At 34.6% G+C, this 12,500-nt stretch overlaps 1 protein-coding gene across 10 annotated transcripts in view; it reads left to right on the top strand.

The window, feature by feature from the left end:
* Window positions 1-12,500, top strand: part of KDM6A (lysine demethylase 6A) — a 199,156-nt gene that overhangs the window by 155,739 nt on the left and 30,917 nt on the right. For all 10 annotated transcript variants that reach the window (XM_081808961.1, XM_081808960.1, XM_081808966.1 and 7 more), the window contains 6 exons: window positions 3,449-3,578; window positions 5,085-5,190; window positions 5,763-5,968; window positions 8,016-8,080; window positions 8,159-8,233; window positions 8,795-8,943. In XM_081808961.1, coding sequence (XP_081665087.1) covers window positions 3,449-3,578; window positions 5,085-5,190; window positions 5,763-5,968; window positions 8,016-8,080; window positions 8,159-8,233; window positions 8,795-8,943 — 731 coding nt within the window. The remainder of the gene's footprint in view (window positions 1-3,448; window positions 3,579-5,084; window positions 5,191-5,762; window positions 5,969-8,015; window positions 8,081-8,158; window positions 8,234-8,794; window positions 8,944-12,500) is intronic.

The following is a 12,500-nucleotide window of genomic DNA, read 5'->3' as shown; positions in this document are numbered from 1 at the left end:
CTTAGGGCCTCTGTCCTGTTTCCTAGATACTGTTGCCACCACTCTGCTGGAGCAGGGCCTTCCTCCCTCTTCCACTCTCTCTAATCTCAGGACAGTTGCTAGAAAATGGGGGAAAATTTAGAGGTCCAAAACTAATATCATATACTGTATGGGACCTAAGGGTATTCTGGAGAAATAATGTTAAAGCGTTCCATGGAAGTGCAAGTTATAAACAGTGTATAGTAGCAGTTACCCTAAGTTTTTATTAATAAAGTCATATGCTGTGGGTACCTAGGTGTGACTCTGTTTCTTAATATATTAAAGATTATAATCTTCCATCTCACCTTTTAGGTATATGTAAATATTTACTTCAGAATTTTTAAGCACATTCTTATAGTTTTATTTTTAGCTTTTAGCTCTTAAAAGACAATTTTGCCTTTTTACAGAGACTTAATTATGTATATGTGTGAGTTTTTATATATACATATTATGCATCTTATATATACATAAACACACACACACACACAGTTGTAAGTGGCTTGATACATCAAAACACTATGGATCCCTGTGTTTGCTTGTGTTATTTCAGTAACTATAGGCCTTGGTTTATTAATGAAGAGACCAAAGATGCTCTGATAAATTAGAAGAGATACAAATCTTAAGAGAAAAGTCAAGATGGCAAATGATAGGCATCAGGTTTACCATTTCTGTTCTGTTGGTGATGTCCTGTCTGCTGGGCAGGATTCCAGAACTTGGAAGAGGAAAGTGACTTAGGCTCAAGAGACTTGATGTCTCTGGTCTAGAAGCTTCATAACCAAAGATAATTAAAGCGTAGATTGGTTTACTTACAGAGCACTTCTTCATTTATCTACCAAATGATATGGGTAAATGTGAAACAAGTTTAAGCCAATATTGTAAAGAATTGGGCAATGACTAATTGCTTCCTACTCTGCTTGGGGAAAGTTTCAAAATGAGAGAAAGGATTTAAAATGGGATAGTATTTCTTTTCTTCAATGCCTTTCTCTACTTTGCGTTGTTATATTAGTTTCATTACCCTAGCTTTGAAGTACTATAAACAGTGTTGTTTACTTATATGTTCGTAAGATAAAGTCTTTTCCTGTTATGTACAGTTCTGTCCTTTGTATTAGGACTGATAAGTGTATTTTCAATGGAAAAAGCTTATAGTCACTATACAGACAACTACCTACATGAATTCCTTCAGGGAAATTCCTGTTTGTTTCAGACTTGGCCTCAAAAAAGCAGGGAGTCTTGTAATACAATAGTAAACTGCTGGATTCAATTTGATTACATGGTTTATTCTGACTACTCTCTTATTTTCACATATATAGTTCCTTTTTAAGATGTTGGTTATTCTTGTTTGGTTCATCTTAGGTGCTATACATCAAAAGGCGATTACAATACCTTTGCTGCTTTTATGGTTTAAAATTATAATTGCAACATTTGGTGGTTCAATCACTATCCGTTCCCTTAGTCATGTCTCACCTTTTTTTTTCTTTTCTCTACCTTTTTCTTTTCTATTTTAAAATAAAAGCAGCTGTATTTTTCATTATTATACTTTCCCATTTCCCTTTTTTCTTTTGTTACAGAACTGTAGAAATGATGGAGGCAGAATTCTGCTAATCTATCAAACCCTGTTTTCTAGTCTCATCTCTAAATGTCCAGAATGTTGTAGAAGCTTAAATTTTGGTGCCACATTTAATTAGTATGAGATGTTCTTTTATGGTAGTTTTAATGCGTGGTCCGTATCTTCCAATTCCTTAAAATATTAATCATTTACTATATTGTCCATTCATCTCCTGCTCTAGAAAACAAATTTTATGTATTCGGAGTCATATTTTGTTTAAATCCCAAAGTTAAAAGAGTGGCAGATATACAATTCAGCATGCAAACTAATTATTTATTCGTATCTTGTAAGTGAATGTTTATTTTGCATTGATTTAATGATAATACTCGAATTGTTTCTTTACCAGTGTCAACCACCTATTTTCTACTTCCATGGAATTTATAAATTAGTACTGATTTTATACCTAAATTTAAAAGCTTAAATGCCTATCTTTAAATGTAGAGGACACTCATGCTTTGTTGAGAGATGTCGTGATAGAATATTCATTTATTTAACCTTTAGCCTTAATTGTTAGTTGAACTTAAAATTTCACTTTAATAACTATTTCACATACTTTTTAAAAAAATCAGTTATTTTAAACTTAATTCATTCCTTGAGACCTGCCATGAACACTTTTGTTTTTACTTAGAGTTACAGTTAAATTAAGAAAGTGACATCCATGATCCTGTTTAATGTAACATCTCAAAAGTTTGTAGCAGTGGAATTTCAAGCCTTAGTTTTCATTAATGCCAACCCAAACAGGCTGATTTGTAAGGGTTTTTTCAGTTTGGCAAAAACATAGCAAGATAAGGGAAATTAATTTTGTTTCAACCTGTATTCTATAATATATGATGAAAATTGCTAATTCCTTCTTCAGTAAGTAAAATTACTAAGTTTAACTCCCTGCCATAATTACAATTTTCAAATTCTTAACTAAAATTGTAGTGTTAAAGTACTTGCTATTTTAATGCATTGATTATTTTTGAACTTGTAATAATTGGGTGAAGTTAACCTGGAATGAATCGAAAGCTCAAAATTACATCTTGCTGATTTTCTGAGTTGGATATAGACTTTAAGAAGTAGGAAAAAAAAAATTTTTTTTTAACACTAAAAGAGTTACAATTTGGAAATAATTCTGCCATATTTGAAGAATTTATAACTTAACAAACATGATACTTCAACCCATTAAAGGAAAAGAAACCCCAACTACTACTAAGTAATAATTATATAGAATATCAGAGAATAGATAGCAGTTATATGCCTTATTAAAAATAACTGGTATAATTTCCATAAAATTTAGTAGATTGGAGTCTTGCTGAATTTTATTAGGGAGTTACACAGAAAATTCTTTCCAGATTTGAGAGGAAAAAAAGGTACAGATCTTTCCGGTTTCAGAATTATCACAAAGATATTCTGGTTATAATTGCTGAGATGAGACATAGGAAGAAAGACGTATTCTATTTTTACTATTTTCTAGACCTTTTTGGTCAAGTTATTTTAACGTTTAATGGAAAGACTCTGATGGTAGAAGATGGTGGAGAGGAAATTGGAGTTCGTGTTTGTTCCTTAGGTGAGGAAAATAAATTGGAAATTTAGGAGCAAAATAAGGAATGTCATCAATAATTCATGTGTTGTATTTTTTCTATTACTTTAGTGAAAATAGAGGAATGAAACTAAGTATTTGCTGAAGTTAATAATTGTTCTTAGTTTTTTCTGATAGATCCAAATCTCCTGGATTTATGCAGCTGCCCAGTAACTTAATTAGTACTTAGTTCAGGATTTTTTTTTCTGTTTTCTAAATAAATGTACAGCTGATTTATTCTCCCTTCTTCTTTTTTTTTTAAGGAATCTAGGTAAAAATGGCTTATCTAACAGTAGCATTTTATTGGATAAATGTCCACCTCCAAGACCGCCATCTTCACCATACCCTCCCTTGCCAAAGGACAAGTTGAATCCACCTACACCTAGTATTTATGTGAGTCTGAATTAACTGACTAGACATAAATTAAACCGGTGTTTGCACCTACCTGTCTTTCATAAGATCTTGCTTTAAGTTAATATGGATGCCCTTTAGGAAACATTAAAATTATTGGCAGTAGCTTGAATGTTTTGGGGGGAAAACGATGTATTCAGAAAGACTTCATAATAGCATTTAAAACATGCCTTCTCAGTTATTAACCATGATTACATTAGAGTAGTGAGAAATACTTCTTACTGCCTCCAATTTTGAATGGTATGAGGCAAAAACCACCTAAAAGTATAACTTATGCTGGGTTTTAAATCTGCATTCTGCTAGTTGTATGGACCTTAACATTCATTCTGCTTATGCATCTGCAAAACTATATATTTTCATTACCTTCAAAAAAGGCATTTGAAAACATAAAATGTGATAATAGGTATGTCATTTTTTTTTTAAAGAATGTTAAAAGATTATTTAAAACCGGATGTTAGTTTTACTTTAAGAACATTTAGACATCTGATGTAGGAAGTTGATAAAAGTTCAAAGAAACTCTTAAACATTTCTCCCAAGTAGGTCCTCCTACCCCACTTCCTTCCATCCTCCCAATTCTACCCCAAATGAAAAAAATGTTAAACTATAAAGTTTGTTTTTGGGGATTTGGCCCTGTTTTTGCCCTCTAGAGGCCAAATAGTGTATTAATCCTTCCTCCAACCAGTATTGATCCTTTAGTATGTAAGAGAAGCACTGGGATAGATGTGTAATAAAACCTTTAAACTGAAGGCTGAGAGAGGGAAATGCAAAATTAAGATTTATCTTTTATGGGTCTTCAGCTTGCTTTCACTTTGGTATTATTTTTAAAAACACTTTGACCTTTTGTGGTTTTCTTTTCTCTTTTTGTGAGGAAAAAGCCCACATAACATAAAATTTACCATCTTAACCATTTTTAACTATACACTTCGTAGTGTTAAGTAATATTCTTATTGTTGCAAAACACTTCTCAAGAATCTTTTCATCTTGCAAATCTGAAATTCTATACCCATTAAATAGCAACTCCCTTTTCCCTGGTCTCCTCAGCCCCTGGGTAACCACCAATTTATGTTTCTATAAATTGACTACATTAGATACCTCATATAAGTAAAATTTTACACAATTTTTCTTTTTGTGAGTGCTTTATTCTCACTGAACATAGTGTCTTCAAGGTTCATCCACATTGTAGCATGTGATAGGATTTTCTTCCTTTTTAAAATTGAATAATATTTAAATTGCTTTGATTTTGAAGTTTTAATTTTATTTCTTCCCGCATATTTTGTTCAAGATACAGTGGACAAGAGAAATGTATGTGGTTACTATCTAATTACAACTTAGGGTCAAAAGACATAGTGATAAAATGCTATAAAACATAAAATAGAAATTACAGGGTGCATTGTTGAAATTGCAATAAATGATGAATATGAATTTGGCATAATATTTAAATAAGAGGTCTGTTTTCCAGAGATCTGACCATATGTTTTAATTTTACAGTTGGAAAATAAACGTGATGCTTTCTTTCCTCCATTACACCAATTTTGTACAAATCCAAACAACCCTGTTACAGTAATACGTGGCCTTGCTGGAGCTCTTAAGTTGGGTAAGCTTTAAATAAGAAAAAAGTTTTATATTTCCTTTGCTATCTGTGACTCTTAAAGCAGTGGCAGAAACTTATTTCTATTAAGTTTTTCAGTTTTCACATTTTCATTTTAATATTTTCTGGCTTTGTGTGTGTGTGTGTGTGTGTGTGTGTGTGGTTGTGTATCACTTTTTTAATCCATAGTGTGAAGATACAATGACAATATTGGTTCCTGGCAATTTACTAGTGGTTTTTAAATTTAGCTTTTATTTTGGTCTAATTATATAATTGTGATTTAGGTTATCTAATGAAAGAATTTCATTAGGTTATCTAATGAAAGATAAAATACAATGCTACTAATAAGATTGTAGCCTCCTAACTAGTGCCTGGCCCCTTGATTCCGCCTTTGCTGGTGGCATGATGATTAGGTCTGGGGCTTCATTGTCTGGTTGTGTAAACCTGGCACGAAGTTTAGGTTGTGCAGAGGCCCTGGTTGTTTTTTAGGGGAACCGGATAGAATGCCATAAAGCACTTTTAATGTATTATTCCAAATATAATTTTCATTTATTAACTACATTTATTTATTTATGAAGACCTGGGACTTTTCTCTACCAAAACTTTGGTGGAAGCTAACAATGAACATATGGTGGAAGTGAGGACACAGTTGTTGCAGCCAGCAGATGAAAACTGGGATCCTACTGGAACGAAGAAAATCTGGCATTGTGAAAGTAATCGATCTCATACTACAATTGCTAAATATGCACAGTACCAGGCCTCCTCCTTCCAGGAATCATTGAGGGTAAGTGTTTACTCCTTGAACATTATTTTATTTTTAGACTGTTTTATTGTTTTATGTTCTTTTATTTTGAAAGGGCACATTTCTTTTGTAAGCATCTCATTATTTTGTAGTTACACGAGATACTATGTAAGGGCTATGCAGTTTGCTCTTAGTAAAGTCAAGGCAAGCCTATGGGTTGATAAAGTAAATATTGTTACGAGATGTCTCCCTCATCCCTGGGATGTTTCTGTTTAAAGCAGGCTTTCTCAATCTTGGCATTATTAACATTTTGGTTGGATAATACATTGTTGTGGGAGGCTGTCTTGTATATTGTAGGGTGTTTGGTAGCATCCCTGACCTCTCTCCACTAGATGCCTATAGCACACCCCTTACCATCTACCCCAGTCGTTAACAGTCAAAAAGGTCTCCAGGCATGCCAAATATCCCTTGGAGGGTAAAATTGCCTCTGATTGAGAGCCACTGATACCAGAGGATAAAGTAAGTCTCAAGATTGCTTTATGCTTGCAAAATTCCTAGTCTTGTGCCTTCCCATTTTTCTCCTCTACCAGGTTAGTATTATCTGATAGATAACGCCTCCAGGAAGCATTAGTGTTGTTCTTACTGGCCTCAGTCTGAAAGAGAAAACTGAGGGAGAGGCATAAATTATTTCAAAATATATGGAAAATTAAAAACCAAAGCAGAAAAATAATCAGAGGATTATTATTAAAAGACTCAGTCATTTCAGCAGTGAATCATTACTAAAATCCTTTAGCACTATAATGAGTACTTTGTGAATTCTCCCACAAAGTGAACATAAAACATCCACAAAAATGAGTTTATTAAATGTATTACTCAAATACTTGTCTGTACTACTAAGTTGTTTTGTACATATCCTACAGCTAAAACTTAATATGTGCCTGCAAGTCTTTAATTTGTAATTCATTAGATTTGCTTATCTCTTTAAAATTCTGCCTCTAGTTCACATTTTTAATGAAGGCAACATTTGTACCTGCAAACTGTGTATTTGTATTTCTTTCTCACTACCATTCCCTATATCCTACAGAGAAATTCATCTAATGAGAATTGTCCTGCAGCTTTAATGAGCTGTAGTGAATTCATTGTCTGTATGACTCTCATATGGACAAACTTTTGAGATACTTCAACTATGTGGTAGTATTATGTTCAGAAGAGGATAAATAATAAGCAAGATTCAGGGATCACCAAAGAAACCACCAAAGGAGGAGGAGTTGAAAAGCAAAGATCCTAAGAGGCAGAGTATTTATATGGGATGGGATCCATAACCAAAGAAAAGATGCCTTTTTATGTGCTTTGACAGCATGGACCATTACATGTGAAAAATTTGGCAAATGTTTAGAAACTATACATTTAAAGGGAGGGAGGCCAAAATATACTAAGTATTGCTAACTCGAATAGTAGGACAGTATTGAGATACTGTATCTGTGACCCCAAAATTGTAAATAATAGTAGTAATATTTGCATTGAAAAGCACCTATATTTATGCAGCACTTCTTTTCCTTACTAATGTTGTAAATGTGTTACCATTTGTGTATAATTCATTGTGGAAGAAAAGATTTAACCCAGGGAGAACTTCCATTTGTCCATAATCAAGAATAGAGAACATCTTAATCTTCTACCCTTATAGTTACATACATACCCACACAGCCCTGCTAGTTTAGAAAATTTATAATCAAGATGGATAGGCCTCTCAATTAAAAAAAAAAAAATTCTCTCCTCTTAAAAATGGGGCAAGAATGAGAATCTATAGATTTTTCCCCTTATAGAAGAATGTTATTAAGAAAGAACTCTTAAGATAACTGTGGCTGAGGAGGTCAGATACCATGCCGACGGGTGGTGAGCATTGACTTTTCTTGGGTTTTTATTTATTGTGTGGTCTTTAAAGAAATTTTCATGTGAAAGCGGCCTGTAGAAACTTAGCTTCCAAACATAGATAATACCATCAATCTAGGTGTGAAATTTACAGTTGCATGATGGAAAGGATAGCTGGTTGTGGAATACTAAACTAGAATGTGTTTTGCTTAATCTATAGGAAGAAAATGAGAAAAGAAGTCACCATAAAGACCACTCAGATAGTGAATCTACATCTTCAGATAAGTAAGTCATTTTTAATGTCCACTTAGTATTTCTGTTTAAAAGGCATGTTTCTAATATTGTCTCTCTTTTTTTTTTAAGTTCTGGGAGGAGGAGGAAAGGACCCTTTAAAACCATAAAGTTTGGGACCAACATTGACCTGTCTGATGACAAAAAGTAAGTCTTCATAGTATTTCTGTGAACTGATGCAAAGAGGTATCCTCTGCAAGACTGAGAATTGTCTACAGTTTCCTCTTCTCTTTCCATCCTTGTCATTTTTCCAAGTTGATATACAAGTTTCACATAAATTATTTTTGCTAGGTTTTACAATGAAGTTATTTTCTTAAACTTAAAACTCTTATACAGGTTTTCATCAAGACCCTGACTAGGCTAAGTACACAATCATAAAGTTACATTTTATGACTAATAGTGTATAATAATTTTATAAAATAGAATTCTACAGCAATTATAAAAATAGGAAGTCAGGTTTTTTTCTTTCATTTACTCGGTATTTTTGTTTTGTTTTTAACTCAGTAATTTTTATGCCTCTTTTCATTAGGAAGTTTTCTTTGGAAAAATTGAAAAAATTAAGCATTTCAGTGTTCCCTATGCAAAAGTACAATATTTATAGATCTCATTGTTTTTTGGATTGGGACACAAAGTTTTTGAAGAAATGGCTAACTTCCACAAATATTTGTAGCAGGATTTCACTCTTGATCTGTTGTTATTTTATTGCAGATGGAAGTTGCAGCTACATGAGCTGACTAAACTTCCTGCTTTTGTGCGTGTCGTATCAGCAGGAAATCTTCTAAGCCATGTTGGTCATACCATACTGGGCATGAACACAGTTCAACTGTACATGAAAGTTCCAGGAAGCAGAACACCAGGTAACTTTTATGAACTAACATTATCTCCTACAGTTGAAAAACAGAATTAATCGAAATGTGAAACATGCAAAAGAGAACCAGATTCTTTTCATATACAGTGAAGGAAACTGAAAGGATTACTCCTGTTATAAGGTTTGACTTGTATTATTAAGATTTTTCCTGTTATATTCTTTTTTTTAAATAAAATAGTCCTGGGGCGCCTGGGTGGCTCAGTCGTTAAGCGTCTGCCTTCGGCTCAGGTCATGATCCCGGGGTCCTGGGATCGAGCCCCACATCGGGCTCCCTGCTCGGCGGGAAGCCTGCTTCTCCCTCTCCCACTCCCCCTGCTTGTGTTCCCTCTCTCGCTGTGTCTCTCTGTCAAATAAATAAATAAAATCTTTAAAAAAAATAAATAAATAAAATAGTCCTGAAACAATAGCATTGTTTAATCTGGAAAGGGGTCATTGGAGCACTCCTGGGAAAGTCCCTGTGGCTTAGAGACTGTTGATCCTGTCTCCTGCAGAGTGATGGGATATAGTTTTTTCTAAACTTTTCTTTTTGCCATAGTCACACTAAGAAATATATTTTATGGGGGCACCTGGGTGGCTCAGTCATTAAGCATCTGCTTTCGGCTCAGGTCATGATCCCAGAGTCCTGGGATTGAGCCCCGCATCGGGCTCCCTGCTCCGCAGGAAGCCTGCTTCCCCCTCTCCCACTCCCCCTGCTTGTTTTCCCTCTCTTGCTGCGTCTCTGTCAAATAAAATCTTTAAAAAATATATATATATATATTTTATGACTTTGTGTACATATGTGTATACAAGAACAGTTTCATAGAATAATACATTTTCTAGTCTATTCCATTCTATTTCATTTAAATAAGGAAGTAGAGGTTGTAATCCTCTAATTGGGGTGCAACACACAGTTCACACAAAGCACTTGATGGGGAGACATTTCTAGAGTTCTCCTGGTATCCAGTCTGGACTTTCTATTAACTGGGCTTGTCACTTTTGGCAAGTCACATTTCTTTCTCTGGGTCTTTTTCTTCATTTGTAAAATGAATTACATTGGTTTTAAACTTAAAATTCTGACCAACACTAAAATACCATCTTCTTTGTGTTTCCTTGGATTAACATGAAATTTCTGAGTGATGTTCAAAATATTTAACAATTAGGGCTGATGACTGGTGATAACAAGTTCACCTATATGCCAATGCCTGTAGGCTGCATATCACCATCAGATGTTTCTCTTTGCAACTTGAAGCAGCCATGGCTTGAAAACCAGAGTGCTTTCTTCTTTGTCACCTGCTTATTGAATTGTAACTACAAAGTTGTTTCAAAATAGGCCTATGCTTGCTTCTGGGTAACATAAGTCAGTGGATTCCGAGTCCTGACTGCTCATTAGAATCTCTTTTGAAAATAAATAGTTGATTAACCTCTGGAGATTGGGATCAGGCACAATATTTTTTACAAAGTTTCCCAGAGGATTATACTCTACAGCCAGGATTAGAACCATTAGGTTGTAGTAGTTTTTGTCCTCAAGCCATTGGAAGCCCAATTCTGTGATATTTTATCCATAGTTGGGTAAAGTGGAAACAGTTCTAGAATAAATGGCAGAAGAGCTATATGTCGCCCCCCCCCCTGCCCCCTTTGCCATTTAGACACTGATGTAAATACTGGGCAAGTTATTTGAACTCTCTAGAGGGATTTTTTTTTTTTTAAGATTTATTTATTTATTTTAGAGCACGAGCAGGAGGGTCAGAGAGAGAGGGACAGAGAATCTCAAGCAGAGTCTGCAAGGAGTGTGGAGCCCAATACAGGGCTCGATCTCCCAACCCTGAGATCAGGACCTGAGCCAAAACTAAGAGTCGGATGCTTAACCAACTGTGCCACCCAGGCGCCCCAAGAGTTCATTTTTCTTATGTATGTAGTATTGGATTGGTTCTTTTAAGATTCATTTCAATTGAAAACCTCTCCAATTTCAATTATTTTATGTAAATAATACCCTCAACTCAAAAAGAATGCAGTTTTTCATTACAGATGGGGGGGCGGGAAGCAAAGTTGGTAGATTACTTCTTTGTCACTTGTGTCTGAACTGTTTGGGTTTTTTTTTTTTTCAGTTTGTATATAAGGCATTAGTTTTTCAGAAGTGTCCTGTGGAACACTGAAGAATTCTCTAAGGAATTCCCTTAGAGTAGTGCTATCTAGTAGAAATATAATGCAAGTCATATATATGATTTAAAGTTTTATAGTAGTCATATCGATGCAAAACAAAATAGGTGAAAATAATTTTAACCTGGTATATCCAAATCTTATCATTTCAACTTGTAATCAATATAAAAGTTATGGGATTTTTCACAGTTTTTGTTTTCATATTAAGTCTTTGAAATCTAGTGTGTACTTTATAATTTCTGCACATCTCAGTTTATATAAACCCCATTTCAGGTGGTTACTCTGTTAGAGAACTCGGTCTTAGAAGAAATGGATAGTTTAATTAGTTTAGTTCAATTTTTTAAAAATTATTTTGAATACTTTTTTATGGGGCAAACACTTTGTTCCTGGAGTTACATAGATAAGGTGGTACCTACCTCATGGACTTTATGCTCAATCATGTATGTCCTAAACTATAGAGATGCTCTCAGGCTTTACCCCAAAATATTTTGAATTTGACAGTGGGATTTCAGCATCTCTAATTATAATTAGTGCTAAATTTTATTTTGGAGTCCACACCATGGACAATTCCAACCATCTACCCATGGTAAGAGTTTGTAAGTATTAAGAGTACCATACTCACTTTTTTTTCCCCAACACCATTTGTTGAAGAGACTTTTTCCCATTGAACATTCTTTCCTGCTTTGTCAAAGATTAGTTGACCATAGAGTTGAGGGTCAATTTCTTTAAAGAACTTATTAAACTCAACACCCAAAGAACACATGATCCAATCAAGAAATGGGCAGAAGACATGAACAGACATTTTTCCAAAGAAGACATCCAAATGGCCAACAGACACATGAAAAAGTGCTCAACATCACTCGGCATCAGGGAAATCCAAATCAAAATCTCAATGAGATATCACCTCACACCAGTCAGAATGGCTAAAATTAACAAGTCAGGAAATGACAGATGTTGGCGGGGATGTGGAGAAAGGGGAACCCTCCTACACTGTTGGTGGGAATGCAAGCTGGTGCAGCCACTCTGGAGAACAGTATGGAGGTTCCTCAAAAAGTTAAAAATAGAGCTCCCATATGATCCAGCAATTGCCCCACTGGATATTTACCCCAAAGATACAAATGTAGGGATCCAAAGGGGTACGTGCACCCCGATGTTTATAGAAGCAGTGTCCACAATAGCCAAACTGTGGAAAGAGCCAAGATGTCCATCGACAGATGAATGGCTAAAGAAGATGTGGTATATATATACAATGGAATATTACGCAGCCATCAAAAGGAATGCGATCTTGCCATTAGCAACAACATGGATGGAACTGGAGGGTGTTATGCTGAGCAAAATAAGTCAGTCAGAGAAAGACATGTATCATATGACCTCACTGATATGAGGAATTCTTAATCTCAGGAAACAAAC

The sequence above is a fragment of the Leptonychotes weddellii genome, chromosome X (assembly GCF_054177405.1).
Source record: "Leptonychotes weddellii isolate Sample4059 chromosome X, ASM5417740v2, whole genome shotgun sequence".
Lineage (NCBI taxonomy): Eukaryota > Metazoa > Chordata > Mammalia > Carnivora > Phocidae > Leptonychotes > Leptonychotes weddellii.
The sequence above is the reverse complement of the archived record's forward strand: the minus strand, read 5'-3'. Positions and strand labels throughout refer to the sequence as shown.